This window comes from Protopterus annectens, chromosome 12.part0 (genome assembly GCF_019279795.1).
Source record: "Protopterus annectens isolate FY-2018-M chromosome 12.part0, PAN1.0, whole genome shotgun sequence".
Lineage (NCBI taxonomy): Eukaryota > Metazoa > Chordata > Ceratodontiformes > Protopteridae > Protopterus > Protopterus annectens.
Genome location: NC_056746.1, coordinates 21553122 through 21579641, shown reverse-complemented (window position 1 = coordinate 21579641; position 26520 = coordinate 21553122). Strand labels below are relative to the sequence as shown.

At 38.6% G+C, this 26520-nt stretch overlaps 1 protein-coding gene across 1 annotated transcript in view; it reads left to right on the top strand.

Moving 5' to 3' along the window:
- PPL (periplakin) overlaps nucleotides 1–26520 on the top strand; it is a 245798-nt gene that overhangs the window by 129416 nt on the left and 89862 nt on the right. Inside the window, exons 3-4 of the mRNA XM_044089065.1 lie at nucleotides 13005–13159; nucleotides 17681–17804. Of these exons, the coding sequence (XP_043945000.1) occupies nucleotides 13005–13159; nucleotides 17681–17804 (279 nt within the window). The remainder of the gene's footprint in view (nucleotides 1–13004; nucleotides 13160–17680; nucleotides 17805–26520) is intronic.

The window sequence follows — 26520 nt, the reverse complement described above, 5'->3', positions numbered from 1 at the left end:
ATCCCAGAGCAAATGAAAGTTAGCTTATAATTTCATTGATTTAAGTTGCTTGGGTTATACTCTCTATCTGCTTACAATAGCTGCTGTATATTAATGGGGATGGAAGTGCATTTTTCCCCTTTGGGATCTTGAGGTGGTATACATAAGGACTGGTATTTTTTATTAATATATACAACTGGAATGTTTACTGCATTAATTACTGTAAACTTCTGTGTGTTGGAACCTAAGCTATCCCACCTGTCCAGATTGGTACTTTCTGATCTCTCCTTCGGGGACCCTGATTTGGGATATTTGTTTAGAATTGTCTCATGTTTCTTGATATCATAATGCTTCTGCCCTTCCCAGACTAGTTTACCATTTTTCCTTTTCTGATTTACTTTGCCACTGTGTTTCTACCCTTCACAAAACCCCCCATAATGACCCCCCTCTTTGGCACTCCAACCCATGTATCTCTTTTTTTTCTTGCATGGTTGTCTCCAGCTTCATAGTGAACCAAAGTAGTTTTATTTCGCTTTAATGATTGGCAACCCCCTATAGCCCTTCTGTACACCTCCCATGACTGGCATTTAGATTTCTCACAGCCTTTTTTTCTCATTTTTGCTCCTGCTTCCATCCAAATTCCTTGTTTATGGACAGTCCTACTCCACCACAGTCTGCTCCCAGTTAGCATATTCAAAGTAAAATAAAATTAAAAATAATCAAACACAATAAACTTTACTGATGCATAGCCTCTATCGTCCATTGAAGTTCTGACTTGAAGCGCCTTCAGCACCAATGCCCCAACAAAGAAGGATTCTACCTTGAATGTTTATAGCAAGTACCTTGAACCTTTTCAGGCTGAGTACTTTAAGTCGTTTTCTCTGTCGTCTTGTGTGGCACAATACTGAGGGGGGCATCATCATCATCATCATGGCCTTCTTTTTGTACACCCCTTGATTACTAATTTGACTGGCTCACCATTCCCTCTACTTGGATTAGGTGGTCTATACAGGGTATCATTTTATCAGCTTTTCTTTTTTCCTCCAGTCAATTTTCATTGATAGGAAGTTTATTGCTAGTTATTCACCATCTTCTCCCTCCTCTTGTCAGCCTATCTTTTCTGCTATGCTGTCTGTCTCCCTTTCATCTTCCTCTAACTAACCCAACAACCCATTAGGTGTACTGCCACCCCTTCAGTGCCTTGCCTGCCTTTCTTTTCCTGAGCCTAAATTTCCAGTGTGCCAGCCACAATGGCGTCATTCTCCAGTATTACTATTTTTAGCTTAACAACCTTTCTTCTTAGAGTATCGGATTTCAGATTACCATTCTATCTCTGTTCACCCTTCTCTGTTTTTCCCAATCTTTCTTCTTGATATTCTTGGTCTCATTCTGTTCCTTGACCGTGTTCATTGTTTCTTCTTTTTCTCTCTTCTGACAGTTCTTTGCTGCATTTCCTATGCATCTGCCATCATCTATCATAAAATTCTGCTCTTGCTTGCTTTTCCTCTCATATGCTTGCCTCATGTTCCCTGCTATCTTCTTAAGTGTAACCAGTTTCTTTTTATTCTTGCTGTTCCTCCCTCTCCACCCACCACCTCTGACTTTCCCATACTATCCTTGTTCGTAGGTGAATACTTGGCTGACTGCCCTGATGGACCATTTTAAGCCTAGCCAGTAACCTGTAGTCAGAATCAAGCTTGTACCTTGTGTATATAAGGTGAAGACCTTAACCTTTGTGCCAAATCCACCGCCTTATCGCCCCTTGTAATATTCCAATGCATGTCCCAGACTCAGGGGTAGATGAAGTGGTTAAACTTTTTTTCTGTAGATTAATTAGGATTAAAATCACACACCAGTACAAGGTCATTGGGAAAAGGATTCTATCCTGACTCCAGCAAAAGAATTTGTATCTTTATATGGTATTTGCCTATGCATTTAAAATATTCTTTACTAGATTACCATAGCATACGTATAGCAAATTAACATTTTGTAGACCCTAAAACATCATGCTATAAAGTTTAATGACTGTTAACACAAAGAAAGACAAACAAAGTAAGGTAATTATATATATATATATATATATATATATATATATATATATATATATATATATATATATATATATATATATATATATATATATATATATATATATATATTGCCTGCAGCCCTGAAAATTTGCATCCCTTGCTTCCTTCAATGGTAAATTTTTAACCAGATTCAGTGAGTCTTTTTAGAAAAATTCAAGTTACAAAAAGGCATGCTTCAACAAGAAATGTACCATTACAAAGAAAATCTTAAAATATTCCAGGTCTTTTAACTCAGTCTAGAATTACAAAATAAATTAAAAAAAACAGTATATTCTTTTCCATAAAATGTTATGTTATAATAAACTTTCAGTATTTCAACAGCTATGTAAGTTTGATGCATCGTGGGAGGACAGCTAATGTTCATGTAGATGTGAGGTTTCCCATGATCATAGGTTCATAGGTTCATAGGTTTATACTAGGCTATCTGCCCTAAGGCATTTATAAGCCTAGCCCAAATTATTGTGGCTTACGCCACCCCTTATATGAAAAAATACTGTGCCCATTAGTTTGTTGTGCCTCTGTCCAGCAGTGACCCAGAGATGATTCCCGGGGTAAACCTACGATCTCCCATCCACAGGTCTAGATTTCTCTTGAACAGAGTCAGCGAGGTGCTCTGCCTCACATGGACCGGGATTTTATTCCACAGCATAGGGAGTCTCTGAGTGATAAATCTATCCCTCCAGCACGTCCTATTTATATCCGTGCTAAGGTTTAAGTCGCTTGCTCTAGTGGTTTTGGTGGATTTGGATTTTTGAGGTGGAGCATGTCCATTAATTCCGGGTTGGACATGGCCTTGTATGTCAGGCACATGTCACCTCTGAGCAGGCGGTATGCGACTGAATAGAGCTGGAGTTTCTTCAATCTGGCAGCATATGACAGATTTTGGAGTCCCTTTATCCTTTTGGTGAGGAACTTTTGGGGTCTCTCCAATTGCTGCAGATGTCGGGTGAGATACATCCCGAATGGGGCATTGTACTCGATCATTGGTCTGATAAGTGAAGAGTACAGGGGAACAATGACCTCACTAGATCTGGATGTGAATCCCTTCATGATCAGGTGGGCAATGTAGAAGGTCTTTCTAACCACTTTAGCAATGTGAGTGTCAAAAGAAAGGCCACTGTCAACCTGGGTCCCCAGGTCCCTGATAACCTCTTCTGTGCTTAGTGGATTGCCACCTATATGGTAGCTTGGGGTTACCTTGTTTTTCCCGAAGGGTATGACTATACATTTTTGGCGTTTAACTTCAGGCCATGGCTCTGGCACCAGCTATCTGTTTCCGTGAGTCCCTTCTGAAGGATATCAGTATCCGATGCACTTTCCACTATGGCCCAGTTTGCAGTCATCTGCAAACTTTGTCAGCCAAAGTCCTCCCATGTTGGCCTGTACTTCTGAGAAGTAGATGCCAAACAATAGGGGCCAAGGACCGAGCCCTGTGGGACACCACTTGTGACCGGCTTGGAGTCTGACACAGCGCCAGCAACTCTAACCCTGTGGGTTCTGTCCTTAAGCCAGTTTGCAACCCATCTTGTGACATATGGGTTTACATTTAAGCTGGTAGTTTTTCTACAATACCCGAGTGGGGTATTGTGTCGAAAGCCTTTGCAAGGTCAAGGTAGGCTGTATGGACTGCCTTTCCTCATCAATGGCCTTGGTGACTATTTCAAGAAGTCGACCAAGTTCAAAAGGCATGATCTTCCCTTGACAAAGCCAAACTGGGTCGGGTCCAATGTCTGCAAGTCCCTATATCTTTGTTTATGAGCTCCATTATGATCCTCTCCATAGCTTTGCAGACTAGACTTGTTAAGCTTATGGGGCGGTAATTACCAGGGTCCGTAGAGGCCACCTTTGTGGAGTGGGACCACAGTTGCCGTCACGCCACTCCTTGGGCACGTATCCTGTGGTAAGGCTGAGATTAAACAGCTGCCTTATGTGCGGGTTTAATTCCTCATTTAGCTCGTGTAGCACACAGCCGGGACACCATCCGGTCCCATTGATGCTGTGTTTTTAGCTTTAGAGAGAGCAGCTTTCACCTGCGCATTTGAGATGTCCGGAGGCTACACTCTGCTGGGATAGTTATCTCTCCTTAGGGGGGGAGAGGGGGGTGAAGTTTGAACTGAACCTGTCTGCCAGTATGTTGGCAATGTCTGTGGGTTCAGTGATTTTTGTATCATTTTGGACTAATTCTGAGCATATCTGTGAGTTTCCACCCAGGTTCCTAACATAGCTGAAAAAGGCCTTATGATTGTCCTTTGAATCCATGGCAATTTTTCTCTCAAAATTGGCCTTAGTTGATTTTATGAGTGCTCATATTTTTTTACTAATAATGATCAGGGTGACTTCCCTTTTATGGATTTTGTTCTATCATGTAATAGCTTTCTCCTCTTATTGTAAAGTTTGTTAATGGCTGGGGTCCACCAGACTGGACGTTTGCCCTTTGTGGAAAGAGTCTTGGTTTTATTTGGGATTGCCTGATCCATGCAGTCCTGGAGGTGTTCATAGAAGGCATTTGTAAGGGCTTCCGCAGCTTGGGTTGTGGTTTCCTCTGACTCAGGGGCCTTGAAGGATACCACACCAGTCTTGAGTAGTGTGAAGTTTGCTTTAGAGAAGTTCTTCACTATGGTCTTTTTTTTTGGGGGGGGGGGCGAGATGTGGATTTCCAGTGAGATTAGTTTATGATCAGATCTCACCAATGAGGGATATACTTCCGGTGTGGAGCATTTTGTCCCCATGTTTGTGACAATGAGATCTAGTATATTTTCTCCTCTCGTGGGAACAGTGACTAGCTGTTCCATGGCATTTGAATTTATGAACTCCAGGAACCGTTGGGCTAGAAAGTTAGGGCTTGAGTAATGTTCCCAGTCTATATTCGGTAGTTGAAGTCACCCAATATGATGGTGTTTGGAGATACATTTATACCCTCCAGTGTCTTCAGGAAGGCTGTGTGGGGTTCCTGAGTTTGAGAGGGTGGCCTGTAGCATGCTACAATTTGTAGAGCAGTTTTGCCTATTGTTAGTTGCACCTGGATGGCTTCGAGCTTCATGCGTTGCCACCAACCTGGAGGTGTGAGTATCCTTTATGAATATGGATACACCCTCCTTTGTGGAGTGGTCCGGGTTTTGGGGCGGGCATGATATGAGGTAAAACCTAATAGTGCCGGGTGCTCTCAAGAGCCTTGAACCAGGTTTCAGTTACAGCACAGACATCGATGTTCTCCATACTGAGAAGGGCCTCGAGTGCGTGCATTTTGAGATTTAGACTTCTGGCATTGAGCAGCATTACCCTCAATTTCTTCCCATTTTGTTTTCTAGGGTGGTAGGTTTAGAATTTGAGCCTTGCCTAAAAAGGCACTATGGGGTGGCAAGAGCCTTAGCCAATATCCGGAATCCCAGGGGTGACAGGTGCAAGCCGTCCCTTAAGCAGCGTGGCTTGTCAAGCATGTCATCCCAGGCAGACAGACACTGGATCCCCTTTGAATGACACCAGACATTAAGCCAATTGTTAAAGCTGATCATCTTGTCTCTATATTGTGGCATCATTCTTGGTGAAGGAAGGATACTGCTCAGGGTTAGGGTCATACCTGCCTGGGCTACATAATCAGAGAGCTCCTCTATGTCTCTTTTCATGCAGTCCAGGGAGGTACGTCTCAGGTCGTTCATACCAGCATGGACAATGACTGTGTCATATTTGTACTTGCTGTGGAGTGACCCGAGTGCTTGTGTTATGTGGCGGATTCTAGCGCCCGATAGGCAGCTTACTGTGACCCTCTCCTTGTTCAGCCTGGTGAGTGGGACGTCAGTGTGTCTGACTATGGAGTCACCTATGACAAGTATGTTTGGTGTTGTATTTGGCCTTAAGGGCTGTGACTGCTTTGCACACTGCTTTTGTGGTTTATGTGTTGCTTGTGGGGTGTCTTGAGGTAGCAGTTGTTTGGGTGTCTGCTTTGGAGGCCTCTGCTGTTTAGGTAAATTTTTACTCAGAGCCTCCGAGTATGTCTTTGTGTGTTTATGTGTTTGATTCAGTGGAGTGGTAGCATTATGTGAGGCTGGTTTGCAAAGTAATTTCTTTCAAGTTTCTTGGTGATTACTGAAATCTGCATAAATGTTAAAAGAATGTATCTGCATAATTACCAATATGAACAATATTATTGCCAATACGAACAATATTTACTAGCTCTCAAGCTGAACAAATAATGATAATTTCTTTTGAAAGCATCTGTAATTTCAGTAGGTTTTACTTGTATCTTGCAATAGTTTCCAAGTGTTTCTTTCACAGCACTGAAAGGATACCATTTGCTCTCATTTAGGATACAAACCTTAGACATGCAGCATATTGTGCTGTTGCCCATGCTGCTATTTTTGGCAGTTTTGGGTAAATATTGAAATGTTGCATATTTTCATAATAAATTACATAAACAGGATATCCTTTAATGTGCAGCCTACATTTGTGGTGTCACTTCCATTTTCCTTCTGTGTTTGGATTCTTTTCACAAGATGCTTTTAACTATGCAACTCACTCATGTATGGAAATATTGGGTGCCTGTTTCATATGTAACACACCAAATAGTGAATCTCCATAAGTGCTAACTTAACACACTGATTTCATTTTTACTTTTCCCAGATATGTAACGTAGCATATTGAGAAATAGAAGCTATGCAGGTGAGCTACATGGGAGTGCCTGGGGCACAGCCCCCCCAACACACACACACACACACACACACACACACACACACACACACACACAACTTTTTAAATAAATCCTCATTTTTTGCATTTATGTAAATTCATAGTTTTGGGTTTCTCACTTCTGTTGGTGATAAGGAATGAAAAAAAATGCTGTGCATGTCAATGCAACCTTCAGTGCCATGCAACCAACACAGACCGTCTCATTATCCATTCTCTCTCTGGCAGTAACATTTCTTGTTTTGATCATAGATATGTTTTATTTCTCTTATGGTTCTTTGGTTCCAGATGCATATTATCCACAGTGTCTGCATTAAAAGAATAAGTCATTTAGTGGTACCCAAGAGCTGAAGAAGCTTTGATAGGCTCTGGAATACAGAATGTCAGATCTTGAAGATCATCTCTAAGCCAGTGACTATTCAGTTGATGCTGACTGACTGAATGGTACTTCACTGAAACTTATTTTATGTGTGAGGAGTAAAGCTCATGACACTCCCATGCAGTGTGCTAAATCCTGTGGCCCATTTTACTTATCCGATTCCAAATTTGCTAGTCCTAATAGGAAGATTCATAAAAATATGGAAATTGACATGTTTAGGTGAAGCACTATGATCTGCCACATTTGACAGAGAACCTTCTTCAGTTTAGCAGTCCCTGCGAAAACCACTGACTCCCTGAAATGTATGTTCTGCACAATTCTATAATGTTTATGCAGTTGTACACATGGGAAAAAAAAATTTAAAAAAAAAATATATATATATATCACATGTATCACAGATGTATATATGTTTGGAAACAAGCGTGTGTGTGTGTGTGTGTGTGTGTGTGTGTGTGTGTGTGACCGAGAGACTGAGTATGTTGCTGGTGAACAGAAATATTGCCAGACATGTTGAAACCTGTACATCCATGGCACACTTGCCCAACACTCAAACCCTAGTCATTCCCCCGTCTCAAACCCTAATCCTCCTTGCACATTACCTTATGAACATCCCTTTCCCCCTAACAGTACCACTACTCAAAACACTGACAAACACACACACCAGATGTACAACATTAAATCTATCCCCTTACCTAGCCCTCACTTTAACCCTATCCCGTGAAAACCCACCACACTTTCACCCCTACTTACCCCTACCAGGTGTACTCTACCTCACAATAACAAAGATTCAGCGTACCTCTTTCCATAGCTCCTATGTTTGTCCAACAACATAAGCAACTATCTGTGATAGCAAAAGCAGCTGTTAGTACTACGTGAATTTGAGCAAAAGAATGTAAAGCTATACATTATGAATACAGAGATAGACAGAATGAATACTTTTTTGTCAATATTCATATTAATAATAATAATAAAAAAAAAAAACAAATAGAATCACCATGAGTGTGAGTGTTGTAAAATTATTAGATCAAGCTTTTACCCAAAGCCTAATCTGACCCCTTCTCATTCAACATTAACCTTGATGACTGGAACAGTACTTGCATGTTAATCCCCAGCCTGACATGTTTTTCCCTGTTTGCAGTACGGGGTACATCTTGAGGGTGTTTGGCAGGGTGCAAATGGTCTTCAGATGTACTAGCCTTGCACATCCTATGAGTGTGGGAATAAAAGTTGTTTCTATTATTTGGAGAACACAACATTGTAAATTTTATTTTATTAATTGGGCTCTAAATGTCCTTATTACAGTGTGGGATGAGGCCTTCCAAATTTCTGTTACCATTTCAGGCTTCTGTCAGCATTAATAAAATGCTGTGTCTGTGCTTTTGGGACATATGACTGTGTAGTAACATTAAAAAGAAAGAGGTGTTTAGTTATGCTGGTGTTATCCAACCAAAGCAAGTGGCACAATTCTAATTTTCTACTATTATTGCTAACCAGTATTACAGCATGTGTTCCTAGTGCACCAGTGAACTTTAACAGTACCTCTGTCAAAAAGAATTTGGCACAACAATCATCCTAGCCAGTTTGTTACATATAAAACAAGAGACATTGCTGGGCATATAGTCTCCATAACGGGGCAGTGGTGTTTGTATGCTCATTAAGTAATTGCTTGTTGGGAAGCATCTTCATTAGGGTGTTCTTGTCACTCTACATATGCCAAAATTATATGGGACAGTCATTGCCTTACAACCTGTTTGAAGAATTAGGCCAAGTATGATCAAGGTTTTCCCCTTGACATTAAGCTGGGAATTGTTTCTGTACAATTTAGAGGAATTGAATATAATTATCAGATATAGTGTTTTGCTGAGCCAGTGCTAAAATAGCATGTATGTTTTGAGAAATGAAAATAGCATTGAATCGGTTGGTACCATTTACTCTAGACATTTGTTAGAACTGCAGTTCCGTACTCCCTAGCTTTTTGTTGTAAAAGTATTCCCAAAATTGATGCTCGGTGTCTAAGTTTAGAATGATAATGACTAATACTGTTATGGATATCCAGTAAGTGAGTTGTGAGGTGGTAATAGTAGTTGAAAATCCTTTGCTGTTAAATTTAAATAATCTGCAGCGCAGAATTTTAAGTTAGTACATGGAAAATGCCAAGTTACAGGACAAAATTGTAGCATCTGATGCTTTATTAAGGGCAGTATTATGATGTGACTGTATTGTACAACTGTAGCACACAGTGTTATAACTTCACGGGTATAATATATGGGTCTGCTTCTAACCTGGGAGCCAGCATGCCCTCTTTTGTGTACCATATAAAGCAGATAAATTTGTCTGTCTGTAACTTCACAAAAGAGCACCACCAGGGTCTGATTTCTGCTACCTGTACTCTGCTGCTCTAAGTCAACTCCCTTATTTCACATTTTAACTTCAAAATCCTGCATTTTATTTTTGTAAGTCAAAGGGACCATTACTTCACCCACTGAGTACACCTTCCCACAGATACAACATTTCAGATTTATCCTTTTGAAATCATGGGAATAACTTGCATCCCTCTTAAATATGCAGCTCCTGTAGCCAGTGTCATCCTGCATCTTTTTGTGCCACTTGTGGGGTGATCTAGGTAACATCTCTGTTCAGTTTTTCACAGGCAAATCTCAACATTTTAGATTCTAATATTCTTTTTTGTCTTTCTCTATTTTTTGCCTTCCCACAGCCACCATTCTATGCACACATTTTGATCCATGCTATCTTGCTCACTGTGGTTTCATTGCTTTTTTTCACTCTGCATTTGTATGCTTTCTGTAGGTCCTCTGTCAGTCGAGCTATTTTGCATGCCATTCTGATGCATTGAAACCGTGCTTGCATTTTAATTGAATTAATCAACACACTGCTAATAACATGTTCATTCTTTTTTGTATGCTCTTACAATATAAAACATGTCTCTATCTACGAACCTTTCTCCAAACCACTATTATTTAACAAGTTGCTTACTACTTTTGCTGTGAACTTGAGAATGTTTTTATATCTGATATAATTCTTGTTACAGCATCTAAAATGTTTATAGTTTTAGAAATTTTGGATTCATTTGCTCCTCAAAAGTTGTTAACAAGCTCTTTGCTGCTTTTCTGATTGTTTACCTAGTATTCAGCTATTTATTTGTATGCTGTTACATTTAGAAATGCTACAACTCTTCTGTCACTTAGAATATCATGAGCTATATAATAATGTTCTATTTTCAAACTATAAGTTGCCTGGTCTTCTATAATAATATTAATAGCAACATTCTCTTCTATTTTTAAACTACATCCACATTCAAAAGCATATATTTTCTTTTACTGTTGAGATCTTCATGCCACAGTTAGACAAATATACTACTATTAATCCACAAAAGAGTTGTATAGGAAGTAAAACTGCCACAATCTCAGTCCAAAAACGTTACCGTGAATGAATATGAATGAGTTCAAGTCCAGCACTGAATTTATTTAACGCTCTTTTATTAACAAACTGCGTTTTCGTCCCAACACATTAGGACTTCATCAGATACAGAAAACTTCTGCTGAAGGAGGCACAACGGCCTTCACGGTAACGTTTTTGGACCGAGATTGTGGCAGTTTTACTTCCTATACAACTCTTTTATGGATTATTGGTTTTTCAGAGTTGTATCACTCCTTTTTTGAAATATACTACTATATTTTCATATGTGGATATATAATACTCATCATTTACAGCAGCACTCTAACAAAATAGTTTTGTTCTGAAACATTGCCCATTTTTATTCATTTAAGCAGTCGTTAAATGTTTCCAAACAATTTGTTTTGCTTCTGCGCATTTCATTGCTTCTTGAAAATAATTTTTATGTTCATTTGAGCAAGTGATCATTAGATTGCCAATTTTTTTTATTGAAAGAAGTCACTATATATTGCCGTTAAGATAACAAAGTTCTGTTCCTAAGACTTTCAAGAAATTCAGACTCCATGAAGATGGGATTATAAACATCTTGTCCAACCTACGTACCTAGATTTTTCTTAAGTGTTGCAAGATTTTCAGAACCACATATAGATGATGGAAGTTTATTACAAAAGACGATGAGTTTGTGAAATAAGTGATCATGATTCATTCAATGCTTCAAAATTATTATGCCTGACGTTTTGCATTATAAATCACCACATTTAATAAAGCCCTTCATCATTTCATTATGCATGACCTTAAATGCTATTATTATTTACCCTTAAAATAATGGTATTGCAATATATGAAGGTCTAATTGTTGACATCTTTCATCATAATTTGAATTAGTTGTGAATAATAATATTTTAGTAAATTTTCCTGAACTGATTCAGGATGTTTTAATTGAACAGATATATACATGGAAAATAAACTGTTGTATTCTAAAGTCCATCTGATATGTCTGTCTTGTTTAGCATGGAAGACGCATCTATAGTTGTTAGATTGCTAAATAAAAATCTCATTGGTTGTTTGGCTTTGTCTGCAATAGTATCTAAATGTTTATAAAATGAAAAGGTATTTATAATTGTTATTCAGAGATCCTTAAATTCAGACGCATCAAATAACATGATTTCTTACAAAGTCAATGGCTCCTTTATTGTTATTTTACCGGAATGTACAATCTTACAGTTATCTGTAATAAATTTTAAGTTGGCCATCAGTTCAACTGGTCTTTTATGCACACCCATAGATGTATTTTTCCATATTTCTTCAGTGCATTATCAATAACTTTGAAACTTACTGTTTTGTTAAATTACTCTTTTTAAAAATCTGTACTTGTAAGATAGGAGTTAACAAATATTTCACAAATTTTGTTAGCAATATCTCTTGAATCAGTCAGTATTAGTACATCTGACTTAAGTGGCAACAGTTGGATTATGTGATCTTTTTGGATTAGCTAATACTTAGGCCAGCTGATTGGAGGGGTGGCCAAGTCCCTAACTAGAATATGAATCATAGACTGGTTAGGTGTTATTCATCTCAATCTCCTTGTTAAGAAAAAAAGATTTATACACAGTGTTATAAAAAGTCCAGTCAGCTCACCTGATTATTAGCTAGTCCAGTACTCTTATTGTAATTAGGGACTTGACAAATAAACAAACAAAAAAATGCTCTTAATCTCCTTCCAACCAGTAGGCCCAACTATAAGCCAATAAGGTACCAAAGGCCTACCCCCAATCATAAGGGCTGTTTTCCATCACACCCCCTTGTTGAGGGTTATTTAAATTTCTAGAATTGTAATGGTTTTTCAGGAAGAAACTTTGTAGCTGATGAAGCCTGATAGACAAAAAGTGCTCTTTGCTTTCAACAATCTGGACAACTTAAGGCTCAAAGAAAGATTGCTTTGTGTTTTCATTGCTTGATCTTTGAGAATATGTACATTCTACTGTGATTTTTTCATGTTGGTCCCAGGGAGAATCAGCTACTCCTCTGGGTTTGGAGAGCCAAGCCTATGCCTTGAATCTGCCAGAACAGCAGGAGAACCTCCCCAGCATACACATTAATTACCTCTCATACATCATAAATACCACTTAAGATTATGAAGCGTTTCTTATGTAAGCTTCAAGTGAGGTTTACAAAAGCTTACTTATGGTAAATATGTATAGTTACTTGGTTACTCCTCATGAACTGTTGATTGCATTTTTGTTCTGTTTTGTTTTATTTTGTTTTGTTTTTAACACACTTGTATTACCTGTATAACAGCACCTTGTTTTTGCTGTATAATGTTTCTGTGCAGTAGCCTATCTGCGTTCTCATTGTTTGCATTTTGTGTGTCCTCATCAGTCCATTTGTCAAATGAATATAACTGTCTTTCAGAGCATCTTTTTCTCATTCAACTGTTATGATCATGTCTATTCTCATTTATAGGATATAAAGCAAGTTGAAAAGAGGAAGCCATTTGAATATCGTGAGATTACTTCTGATAACCTGAAACGGTCCCAGGATGTTCTTACCAGACTTGATGGTGATGTCGAATCTGCTTGGCGACTTAACCACCCCCAAGCTGATATGATCAAAGAAGAGTGAGTAATACATGCATTTTATATTCTACTATCCATGAAAAATAAGTTCTTAAGTCTTTACAGCTCTAAGGACAAAATGAGCTTAACTGTGATTTCATTAAAGGATTTTAATTATTTCTGATTGTTCGGACTTGGTTTAGCACAGTATTTCCCTGGTTATTTCAAAGTTTTTTGCACTTCCCTATTTCTACTTCTTCCCAGATACCCGTATATATCCACAAATAGTAAATATTTTATTGTCTTAATCTTTCTTTAACATCTGTCTCTTAGACACAGTATTTTGCCTCCTGATTTAGATCTCCTATTTCCTTTAACATCCAACATTTTCCAAGCAATATAGTTGATTAGTGTCCCATGGTAGTAGGGTGTCTTCTCTGTTATTGGGTTCAGACACTCTCTTAAACTTCTTGCCTTGTTCATTTAGCTGTATGTGCAGTTCAGTCCTCCCATTTATAATTACCCAAATAAGCTTCTTCAGTTGTCACCTATATCCCTGGTCATATGCAGTCCTTCATTTCTTTTCCCATAAACTACTTTCTCACATCTTGATATTCTGTTATTAACACTTCCTTATTCCTTCCATGCTTTTCTTACTGTGATAAAAGCTATAATGCTGAAGTTCTGGGGTGAAACTAAATTTCCTACATTTGGGATGCTGCATTTAAGTTTGTGTATGCAGCCTTTTTATTTCAGTGTTTTAATCTAAAATAACATATGTATTTTTTTATGGTATAATGTAACATGAGTGTAGTAACTCACTTTTCCTATCCAGAGAAATATTTCCCATGCAGAATCATCTTTTTCATCCTTTGCTTCATGAAGTGTCATTATGTAGTGAAAAGCTTGACAAATTGGAGCATAACTGCTAGAAACGACCACAGTTATGACTGTGCTTTAATTTTCAGCAGTGCGGGTTTTACAGCTGAACTCCCATAACTGCTATAACTTCACCTTCACAACACCTCGTGATTGTAATAGGATTCCATTTACAAATACTGGCCAGCACAGCAGTTTGTATCCTAATGCATCCTAATGCAAATGTATAATAAAATATTTGTCAAGCAGCAAAGAATCAGTGCATTTGGTTATCGTGCTGTTCTTGAGACTCTTTAATTTTTCCAAAAGTTCCCTAATTTGCAGTTTTGGTTACAGCTAAGTAAAGCAGGTTGGAAAGTAAGAATCTGTGATTAGCGTTAGAGACAGGTTACAGTGACTGTTTGCAGAGGGTAGTGTGGCAGAATAATAAGACCTGCAGTCACCAAACTCACCTCTTAAAGTGGATGTTCTCTAGTGATTTGGCCTGTCAGCATGCTTCACTGTGACTATTAAATAGCCTATCACAGGCTTGTTATACATGATCTGTAGCAGAATTTCAGTCTGAGGAAATTAGGTTGTAATTACATGCTAAAATTCAGGCCTGTCCCTTTCAGACTGCATTCAGCTGTACTGCATAACACAAATGGCAAAAACAGGGTGAATAGAGAGACAAAAAGAAAGCAATGACCATTTCAAAGGGTAGTATCCCCCCACCCCATGCATAAAGCTGTGTATTAATATATTGTAGCCTCACCATCTTGTATTGTGCAGCTGAGTAGAGAGTGTGCCAGTACTCAGCCTCTTAGGTCAAGCAAGACCTGGTATATAGCATGTGAGAATGTCAGGGGTGCTAAAGGGAATTTGATTGATTGGAAGAGGTTGAGAAGAGGAGTGGGTGAGCTGCTGCATGCTTTGGTTGATAATATAGCAAATGGCCCTCGGGGATCAGGAGGCTGTACAGCTTTAAGATGATGGGGACCTTGGAGGGAGATGTTAAGCTGAGAATAAGGGCAGCAGAGCTGAGATGGTGGGTTATCTATGTAAAGGAGGGTCAAACTAGATTAGCAGGCAGCACATATGCAGGTGAAGAACTGCAGGTCATGAGCAGAAGTGGTTGGGGCATAAAGGATGGAGGAGATGGGCCATGTTCGAGGGGCAGGGATTACATGAAATTTTAGTAGGAGCAAAGAAAAGACTAGCGAGAAGGGAACAAGAAAAATAGAGACCCGCAGGAAGAAGATTCCAGTATAAGAACAGCGAATAGGCAACTAAAGAATAGAGGGGAAAATGCAGGTAGTAATACTGAAAAGAAGTAAAAACTAAGAAGGAGATCAAAGAGTAACCGAGATAGTGTGGCATGGCCAGGGGAAATAAACAATGAGAGAGTAAGAATGATAGAAGTGAATGTGTGGATGACTGGAAAGGCAACAAGAAGGGCTTAAGAGACATATAATAGGACAGGGCAACAACAGGAAGGGCTTAAGAGACGTATAATAGGACAGGGCAGCAACAGGAAGGGCTTAAGAGATGTATAATAGGACAGGGCAGCAACAACAAGGGCTTAAGAGACATATAATAGGACAGGGCAGCAACAGGAAGGGCTTAAGAGACATATAATAGGACAGGGCAGCAACAGGAAGGGCTTAAGAGACATATAATAGGACAGGGCAGCAACAGGAAGGGCTTAAGTGACATATAATAGGACAGGGCAGCAACAGGAAGGGCTTAAGAGACATATAATAGGACAGGGCAGCAACAGGAAGGGCTTAAGAGACATATAATAGGACAGGGCAGCAACAACAAGGGCTTAAGAGACATATAATAGGACAGGGCAGCAACAGGAAGGGCTTAAGAGACATATAATAGGACAGGGCAGCAACAGGAAGGGCTTAAGAGACATATAATAGGACAGGGCAGCAACAGGAAGGGCTTAAGAGACATAATAGGACAGGGCAGCAGATCAGTTATGGCAGGTTGTGTAAGGAGAGCATAGCTAGTATAGTAAATGGGGGAAGATGTGCCTATAAGGAAGGAAAGATGGGAAGAAGCACAGACAGTCATCCCCTGCCATTACTTTCTATAAATTAACAGTGGAACAAGAATTGGTATTTATGTTTAGAATTTTTTCAACAACGACATCAGACAAGGAGGCCAGACAGAGAAGAGGAGTCTTTCGATTGTTAGCATGGTATCAGCACGGAAGTGACTGAGGTAGTCATAAAGGTAGTAGTTGCCTAATTGTGCTTGTAGATGTGGCCACAAAAGACTTGTCAAGTTCAGAAATAGAAAAGGCATAGATAAGAGGAAGACCAGTAGCTGGAAAATCTTGAACAGGATTAACTGTTGACATTCTCAAATGGATTCAAATAAAAACAGTGGTTATGGGCAGATGTATATTCCTTGCCAAGAAGAGTATTATGACAATCATAAGATGAAGGAAAAGCTGATGAATGGATACCATAGTCCTCCTGATACTCCACTAAAATGCATATTGGCAAAATAAGGGCATGGAAAGGGAAACTTGTGATAATGATATTGGGAGACTTGAATCTGCTATAAGTAAATTACAGTATTCACATATCCAATGTAGAAAGGAAAACTTGGATATACTGCTGTTCAAGCACATATTCAGCAGTGGCCCATTTTGTTGAGGCACGACATAATAATAATACACTAGATTGGTGGCTTCAAACCAGTCCTCAATATCTTGAAATCTTACCACTTCTGAGCAAGCTTTTGAATTTCAAGAAAATGATCCCTCATTGAAGACAGACTAGTTGAAATGAAAAAAATTATAGAAATTTATCCAGCAGATTTCCTTAATCAGGAACTATTCACCTAGCCTGAACAGGGCTACATTAAGAACATCAGGAAACAGACAAAATATTTAACAAGGATGGAGTACAGTGACCAGATGTAAAGCTACTGCTAGCAAGCCATGACGATACTATTGTACAGTGTGGTCAGTGCAGATGATGGACTGAGATGTACATAGGATACTATATAGGAGTGAACAGTGAGAGCTGAGAAAGATGGTAGAGATCTGACAAGACTGTAGGAGAGCTATGGATGCAGCCGAGTTATAGGACAGGACCAGGAAAGGAGTGCACATAGCAGTGAGCAGGAGATGGGTGGATGGGAGATGGAGTAACAACAGGGGAAATGGATGAAACCAAAACTGTAGCTAGTTATCAGTAATCCAGTGCACCCTTTCAACTCAAAATTAATATTTAATTTTATATACACCCAAAGTTTAACTTTCAGCTGCATAATATCTACTCCCTTGCCATCTGGAGCATGTAAAAGCCTTTTGTTTACATGTAGCTGTATCCCTGTAGCCTTTTGCTTACATGGAAGAAGGACCTGTGGCAGTTAATACCTGCAATGCAATAGTATGATGAACAGATTTCTTGTTAAACCTGTTCCTTCTCTTATGCCAGCCATCTTTTCACAGTACAGTTTTTCTCTCTCTGCATATGATAAAACATGCAATGAGTATGTTATGACATATTTTATCTCTTGCAACAAAAGTGTGTGTGTGTGTGTGTGTGTGTGTGTGTGTGTGTGTGTGTGTGTGTGTGCGCACGCGTGTACTCGCTCATGCAGTGAAGACATTTGCAGATCACATCTTAGATTTTAAAAATTTAAAAGCACAATTTATAAGTCCTTTGTATTAACGTGAATCCTTTTATCTTTCCACTGCAGCATCAAGCAACTGAAGGAACGAGTGAGGAAGCTAAGAGAGGAACATGAGAGAGTCTACAATCTGAAACCTGGAGAAACTGTTATTCCAACTATAAACTGGGGCAAAGTGATGGACGAGAAACAGGTATGACAGCAATTAAAAAAGTACTCTGTTTCCTATTGCCCTTCTCTTTCATTCTTTTTGATATTCAATTTTTTTTTATTTAAAGTTGCTTTTATTTGGATAGTTCCTTGAAATGCAATGTTTCAGCTTCATGGGAGGTTCAATGAGGGTTAGATAAGTTAGAACACTAACAGAAATATATGGTATCTGTGTATATTCCAGTAATGCCCTGTTTACTTCATTATATTCTATAGTTGCCTTCATATCATATCTGGAAGAGTATTTTCTTCCGAATTTTGGCTTGTGATCTCACCACGGAATATTTCACATTAAACTTCCTGAAGTGAAGTGAATTTTAAGGGATACTTGCAAGTGGCATTGATTGCTATTCCATACAACCTTGTGATCAGTGGAAATGAATGTAAATTAATTGCCGAACGCTTCTAATGTAACAGGTTGAGTCTACTGCAAAGAGCAACTGTACAGAAGTATATTAGGACTTGCGTTACATGCAGATGTAGCGATGTTGTAGGCTATCCCTGTGTTCTGGTAATTTTCTCTATGCGAAGTGACTCCTATGACAAAAATGCAGTATCCTAAAGTCGACCAAAAAGGAAAAATATACAAAATACCAATTGTTTTAAACTTAAGTGCTTTGGGAATGCAGAGGTGTGGCCACCTCTTTGGTAAAAACTTAGCCTAGACTTTTCTCCCACATTTAGGTACCCTAGCTGGCTTTCTTACTAAAAACTGTTGGAGGTCTGTTTCCTCATGGTGTAGCACAAATTAGGATTCTATAAGTGGTTAACCAAGGAGGTACATGACAATAATGCATAGCAAACAGCCCACTACTCCAAATAATGTAACAACCATTCTGACCCCCAATAGCAAATAGACAGTCTCCAGGTTCGAGTGGCCCTGTCCAAGTAGTGTTGATCATACTGTTTGGTTTGCTGCTGCTAGTTTCAACCCCCACACAGATGCCCCCCAATAAGTACAGTGTAGCTAGTTACAGTGAATATGATGGAGATTACAAACAAAATCCTTATTGCCCATATTAATATAATTCCTTGAATAGCCACAACTGGAGTGGGTGTAATAAAAGTGGCTATCTAGGTAGTCAAGAGAAATATTGTTCATAGTTACATTAAATCTACTTGCATATACAGCAACAAACCCCTCAACAGCCAATCACTAGAGAGTCGCTGTAACTCAAAGCAATATTTAAAAAAAAAAAAAAAAAAAAGACATTAAAACCATGGTTGTTGTTTCTCCAGGATATCAGTGCCTGAGAGAGAATGATATTAAAACAAAATTTTTGCAACCCTAAGAAGGAAAAAAAAATGCAGACAGTGTATGAGAAGAAACCTATAGTATGTATACCGTACCTACAGTTATATGTTCCAACATATTGTTTACATAATGGGGAACCTAGAATACTCTTATTTGCACAAGGTAACACAAGCTGCTGCAAACAGCCTGACATTGGTGAAGGCTGTAGCTTATTGGCATGCGAAGTAAGGGTTTCCCTTGTCCCCACTGTTCATTGTGGCAGTGAAGACCTTGCATGGTGCAATTTGAATGGGGGGGGGCACAGAATAATGCTTTTCAATGCTTCCTACCTACACTTTGTTATGCAGATAGTTATAGATTGCTGAATCGTAATGTGATAGGTGACTTATTTGTGTACGGGGCAGGGGACGCATTATACAGGCTACATCCTCTTTTAGAAAAGTTAGACTTTCTGCCTTCTGCAAAGGTCAGTAGCTAAAGGAGTTTCACAGGACTCCTGTAGTATCCAGAGAGCAGCAAATTATTTGGGGTTTCAGGTTCATAGATAGATACTAGGCTATTGGCCCTAGGGCCTATATAAGCCTAGCCAAAAAGGTACCCTGGCTTTTGCCACCCAAGAAAATTATTTTCCTGTACCCCTGTCGAGCAGAGCCACAGAGGTGATCCCCTGGGTGAATTTCCTATTTCTCATTCAGTCATCAAGAGTTTTCTTGAAGAGTGCTAATGAGGAGCTTTGATATAGATAAGCAGTTTGTTCCAAAGTATGGGAAGTCTCTGGGACAGGAATCTATCCCTCCAACATGTTCTGTTTATTGTGGTGACAAGATTTAGGTCTCTAAAGCATGTAGCTCGGAGGGACTGGGATTTCTTTTAAGTGGAGCATGTCCAACAGCTCTGGGTTTGACATAGCTTTGTATGTTAGACAGAGATCGCCTCTGAGTAGGCGATATGAGATGGAGTAAAGCTGGAGTTTTTTTATACTGTCTGCGTAGGGCATCGTTTGAGGCCAGTAATCCTCCTTGTGAGTTATTTCTGTGGCCTTTTCCAGTTGTTGTAGATGTCTTGTGAGGTACATACCAGATGGGGCATTGTACTCTACTCGTCACTCATTAGACCCATTATAGAGAGGAACAATGACCTCTTTTTCCTGGATGAGAAATCTTTTTTGATGAGGTGTGCCACGTAGAAGGATTTCCTGGCTACTGTGGCAATGTTCTCAAAGCTCTACATTTTCATGGTTATGAATCTCAGATGCTGGGTCACAACTTGTCTGGGGCCGAACAACAAGTCCTTAGGGAACTAAGAAATAACTGTAATGTAGTCATTATTCCTGCTGACAAAGGAGGAACAGTTGTAGTCCTGGACAATGGACTATTATTTATCAGAAGCCCACAGACAACTCCTGAATGCCATACATTATATGCCAATGCCCCTAGATCCTACCAGCCACTTTAAAAAGGAAGTTGACTCCTTTTTGAAGCTGGCAGCTGAGGAAGGTATCATTAGTACTTCAGTCCTAAACCATCTTACAGTTGAAGATCCACAGAAACAGATACTTTACTTGTTACCCAAGATCCATAAGAACTTGCAAAAACCACCTGGAAGACCAATAGTATCTGGTATGGGCTCACTTATGGAACCCTTATCAGGATTCCTTTCTAAATATTTACAGCCCCTCCTGACTATGGTCAGATCTAGGATCAAAGATACCACAGAATTCCCCAGGATTTTGAGTGACACCCAATTAGAACCAGATTGGATAATGTGTACACTGGATGCCACGACCGTATATACTAACATTCCACATTGGGCTGGGCTTGAGGCTCTAGAATATTGGCTTAATAAAGCAAACATTTATCCACCAGGCTTTAACACACTGTTAATCTGTATGGCAGAGCATGAGCTCACGAAAATGTTTTCTATTTCCAACAAGAATGTTACTGGCAGGGCTGTGGTACTGCGATGGGGGCATCCTTTGCCCCCATTTATGCAGACATCTTTATGGGCTATTTGGAGGAATTCCTTATATATGATAATTCACACAACATTTTTCAGGGTGAGATGGACATCTGGCAGTGGTACCTGGACGACTGTTGGCTGGTTTGGTGGGCAAACACCTGATATCTTTTAGAATTTGTTCAGTACCTCAATGAAAAGAAGTGGGGTATCGAATTTATGCTTAATATGCATCGCCAAGAAATTAATTTTCTTGATGTCAAAATATGTAGAAATGAGGATAATACCCTGTCGACTTAGGTCTTCCGCAAATATTCACAATATAACAGTCTTTTACAGGCGACCAGTTTACACCCTGACCATATTATAAGGAATATTCCCTAGTCCCAATTCCTTCATATTAAAAGGATAGCTCCTCTTATGTTGACTATGAATATCACAAGAATGATTTGATACATAGATTTAGAGCTAGGGGCTACAAACCAGGACACATTCTTTCAGCTAGTAATTGGGCTACTGGACAAGATAGGTCAGAGTTATTGCAATATAAAGAAAAAAACTCGTACCTCAGGGGACAGTATTCTATCTGTCACTACCTATGGTAGAAATATTCATGCTATCAGAAATGCAATCAACAAAAATTAGAATATTCTTATGGCAAATCAAGAAACTATCAAGTCTCCTTATGGATAGATGTAAGTTTTCATATCGTAGGGGACGAACACTGGGGTCCTATCTTAATCACTACAAATCCAAGGGTGAAAGTTATTCTATAGAACAACTAACGATTACAGGGGGCAAGTTAGTTGGGTCATTTTCTTGTGGACATTGCTCCTTTTGTAGATACATGCCAAAATCTAAGGAGTTTTCTAGTAAAAACACTCAAACGGTTTATAGGATCAAGCATTTTGCCAATTGTGGAACAGACTGGGTGGTCTATTTGGCCACTTGTTCCTGTTCATCTTTTTATGTTGGGTAAATGTCTAGACCATTCAGAATATGAATGTGTAAACATTTAAGTGATATCAGAAACAAACGAATGACTAATGCACCCTACAGACATGTATGCGATCATAAATCAGCAATATTTCACTTCTGCATTATTGACAAGATAGTGGGTGATTGAATAAGTTAGGGTGGCATAGTACTTTGAATGATAAAGAAAAGAGGTGCATTGTAAGGCTAGGGGCTCTTTTTTTTTCCCCTGGCATTAATAACCACCTGTAGCTGGAATAATAATAGTAAAGAACCAACAATCAAATAACTTATATGTTTAGGTTATAGATAATTTTAGTTTTTGTTATTACTGTCTCTTTAAATATTTGATTGACATGAAGTGCTGTGTGCATATATAGACTGTCTGATAATTAAGATGGCAATCACTGATGGAGGCAAAACTGCCAAAACCGGTTTGATTTATTGGAATAAACCCAGGTATCATTCTTGGTGCTGGCCTCCTTTTTTGGATTTTCGGATCGGAATGTTACCATTGAGATTCTTGACATAGCTATAGAATGCTTTGTGGTTGTCTTTAGATCATAACTAGCGTTGGAGGATTTTATGAGGGATCTTTCTTACTGAGGCTGACCAGGGAGTTCCTCCAATCATGGGATTTTACTCTTTTTTTTTTAACAATTTCTTTCTTCTGTTGTAGAGTTTGTTTATGGTTTGTACATAACAGCTTGGAGATTACTTGGGCAAACTGGAGGGGAGGAGCTGCCCATTAATAGCAAAGTAATTTTTACAATGTGACCATCCCTGTTTTAATAATTAAAGAATTGCTTCTGTCAAAATACTTCTGGCTCCTATCCTATATTGTTTCTTTAGACATCTACCCATAGTGTCAGCTAATGTAACCATAAGGAAAATTTTGATGATGTCCTCATAGTTTTTAAAACAGGTCATCAGGCTTTTTAGATACTGTAGGTGCTTATGTAGCACATGCTCCTCCTTCATACCTCAGTTTTTGTATCCATATGAGGGGCTTCTATTTGCATGCTCATACAATTACTATCTACCAATTATTTACTCTAAATCGTAAGATACTCCCCCGTATGAGTCAGGCTGAAAACCAAGATACTTAATGCTGAGACACTGTGGCTGTCAGATGGTATTCTAAGAGTCTTCTCTGGCACGTTTGTAGTTGGTACAAATTAGTGCCAATGCAGGCAGTGCTAAAATATGTATTTAGCAAGTCCTGCTTGAAAATGTCTGGGTTCCCACTGTCACTTCGCAGGGGTGTCTGGATCTTAAGGTCAATGATGGTAAACCTGTTTAAGGGAGTAACTGGGCATTGAAAGACATTCAGTGATTATATGACCCGATTTAAATTAATGGAAGGGAAAAGGGGTTCTTTCCCATCTAATTTTCAGAAAGGGGCATTGGAGGTTAAAGGCACTAGCACTGTTTAGGGCTACATTACGCAGTCCTGCATTCCTTTTTTTGTGGACATATAGGCTTCCCTATTACACCTGTAGTGAGTCATATTAAAGCACAACCTTTTAGGTCCACTTCCTTAGAGCCCTGTTTGATTAAGGCAGTGGACATGTACAAGATTTTAGTCAGCAAAGTATGGGAACAATTTGTCAGAGTTTGTTAGCAGCAAGGGTCTGCAAGGAATGTCTGTATCAGAAGAATATTGTTAAATAACCTACCTGACCTTTACAGGAGCACAGTGATGTTTTGTTTTAAAAAGCTTTTGGACTCCATCTTTGAGTTTACAAAGGGGCTGTCTAAGGGCACAAACTGTAGATTGGGTTTCTTAGACATAACACTGAAGCATATGTTTTTATGTTCAAAAGCTTTGGGGGAAAAGGTTGAGAAAAAGTGGCTGGGAAGAGACATCATTTGTTGTGAATGTCTTTCTAACTTTATTCACCTCCTTACTATTAGGCCAATGTAAATCATTTATGTGGATTTTAACAACTGACAGCTGTGGGAAATACTTGCAACTTGTGAACATCATGATTAAACAAGTGGGTTTGGAGATTTTGTCATAAGGAAATAAGGGAAACTTTTGGCAGCGTATCATATCCATCTGATACTCAGCACTAGCCTTTATGACATTAAGTTCTGAAGCAGTATATGATGGCACAGTAATTTGTCTGAACCAGTGATGAACCTTTTTAATTTAACCTTTGTTATATTTACACTTATTAGTCCTGGTGATTATTGTTATAATGTACTGCTCCCTTTTTCATCATCTCTTTTTTAGTTCGTTACAATATGCAGGTATGTGAGCTGTTACTGTGTAACAGGTTGGAATGGATCTGTGTGTTTAATAAGTTATCTGTAATGGCTTGCATGTTTAATGCCAATCAAATGGTTTGAAAAAAAAAAACTTTTGCTTTACAGTCTTGTCATGTTGACAATTTCCATTGTTCGCACAACCATAATATCAAAATCCATTTCCGCATGTCATTAATACCAACAACTGATATCCATTTTTACTCCCTTATTTCCTCATTCTTTGTAAACCCAACCCTATATCCTAGATTTTGGAGTCTGTCTGACCACTTAATGTCGTGATATTTCTATTGATCATAGGCATGCCTTTGTATTATCAGTACATTTTCAGTTACCACCCACTTTTCATTCATATCTGAAGCAGTACATGATGGCACAGTAATTTCTCTGAACCAGTGATGAACCTTTTTAATTTAAGCTATGCTATATTTACACGTATTAGTCTTGATGATTACGTTATAAATAAATGAAATACTAGGTTCAGTTGCAGAATGGCTAAAGCCCATGGGTTTAAGTAAACACTTTCCGTGGTTGGTTCTACATTTCCATTTTGACTGTTTAATATAGTTGAATCATTGATTTTTTATTTTATTTTTTTTTTAATTCTTTCATTCCCTGATACCTACATTATCCTATTCAGGGTCACAGGGTAGCATGATCTGTTTCAGCATTCAGTGGACACAGAGCAGAGCACTGCAGTTGAATAGCAATCTGTTCTACTGCAGGACACATACACACTGCATGTGCTTGTATACATACTTATTGACAGTTTAGAGCATTGATAGTTCATCAATGCAGAATATTTCACTAATCATTGGTTATGCTCCTGTACACCCTCTGGTTAAGCTTTTCCTACCCTCCGACACTGCTTACTAATGCTCTCTCTTTTCTATTCTGACTTATTTATATACATAACAAAATATCTTTTACCACTGCTTATATATACTTGTTACTTATGTTATATCCTGATTTTACTTGTGTATATACTCGTGTAAAATTTTATTCTCTATTTTTTTGTTGCATTCTACATTCTAAAACTCGGTTTTTGCCTTGTTTGTACTCTTTATTTTATATCACTGTACTATACAAGTATTTCTTTGCAACTTTTTTAAACTTTTTCTGGAGTTTTTCTCCCCGGGTCTCTGCTGAAAATGGGTTACTGGGCCAGTCGGACACTACCTGGTAATCAAATGTAATAAATAAAATAAATAATTAATTAGAATACTTTGTGAAAACCAATGCTAATACAGAGGGGTATGTACAATCCATACAAAATACTCCATTCAGGAACCAGAGAATCAAGATCTTTGAGTCAACATCAGTGCTGTACCACTGCACCACCGACTTATTTACCTGTTAACTGCGTAAACCCACCACGCATGAGTATCACTTTTTATAGGTGATGATGAAGCACAATCTAAGAGATTTGCCTTTCATCAGATGGTAAGCAAATGGAGAGTACAGGAATTCTAAAGTTTTAAATTAATTTATTTGTTAAATGGATAAGTGAAATGCTGGAGATTGTGGGTTGGAATCTCAAATGAGAACTCATATGTACCTTTCACTTTTGTAATTCTAACAATGCATAAAGCAAAACGTTTTCTATGCATTCAAGTGTGTGTAGTTTGAAAAGGAAAGGTACTTAATGGAAGACCTAGCACCTATCTTTTCTGAAGTTCTTGATAGTCCAGCAGCAATGATGCCAGCATAGAATGCTGGAGATTTTGGCTCAAATCCCAAATGAGATTTAATCCTTAACTTTCACTTCTATGATTGTATCGAAGCCTAAAGAAGAAAGTTTGAGTTAGTAAGTGAGAGATCTGGTGTTTCTCTCTGACACTTTGCGTCCTGTTTCTCTCTGACACTTTGCGTCCAAGACTCAGGCTGCAAGGTCAAGGATAAAAACAATTTATGGATCCTTGACAGTTGGTTTATCTCCATTTAAAGTGAATTCTATTGACTCCATTTAATTGATTTACATTTTGTCTGCAGCTTGGAATGTAAAATAGAGGGGCTGCATAACAATTGGGAGTGTCAGAATGTTTCCTTGTCTGCACAGTTGTGAGATTTGAGTATATTTATATCTGCATGTTTGTTTCATCCCGCAGTTCAATTTATATGTTAATTTTTGTGTTGTAAGGTTGCAGTTCCATGGTTCCTGTAACTAGTCTGAGAGATGATAGCAGTTGTCTACATGATTACAGTTTTACATTTTTTACAAGTTTGTATGCTCTTGTGTTAA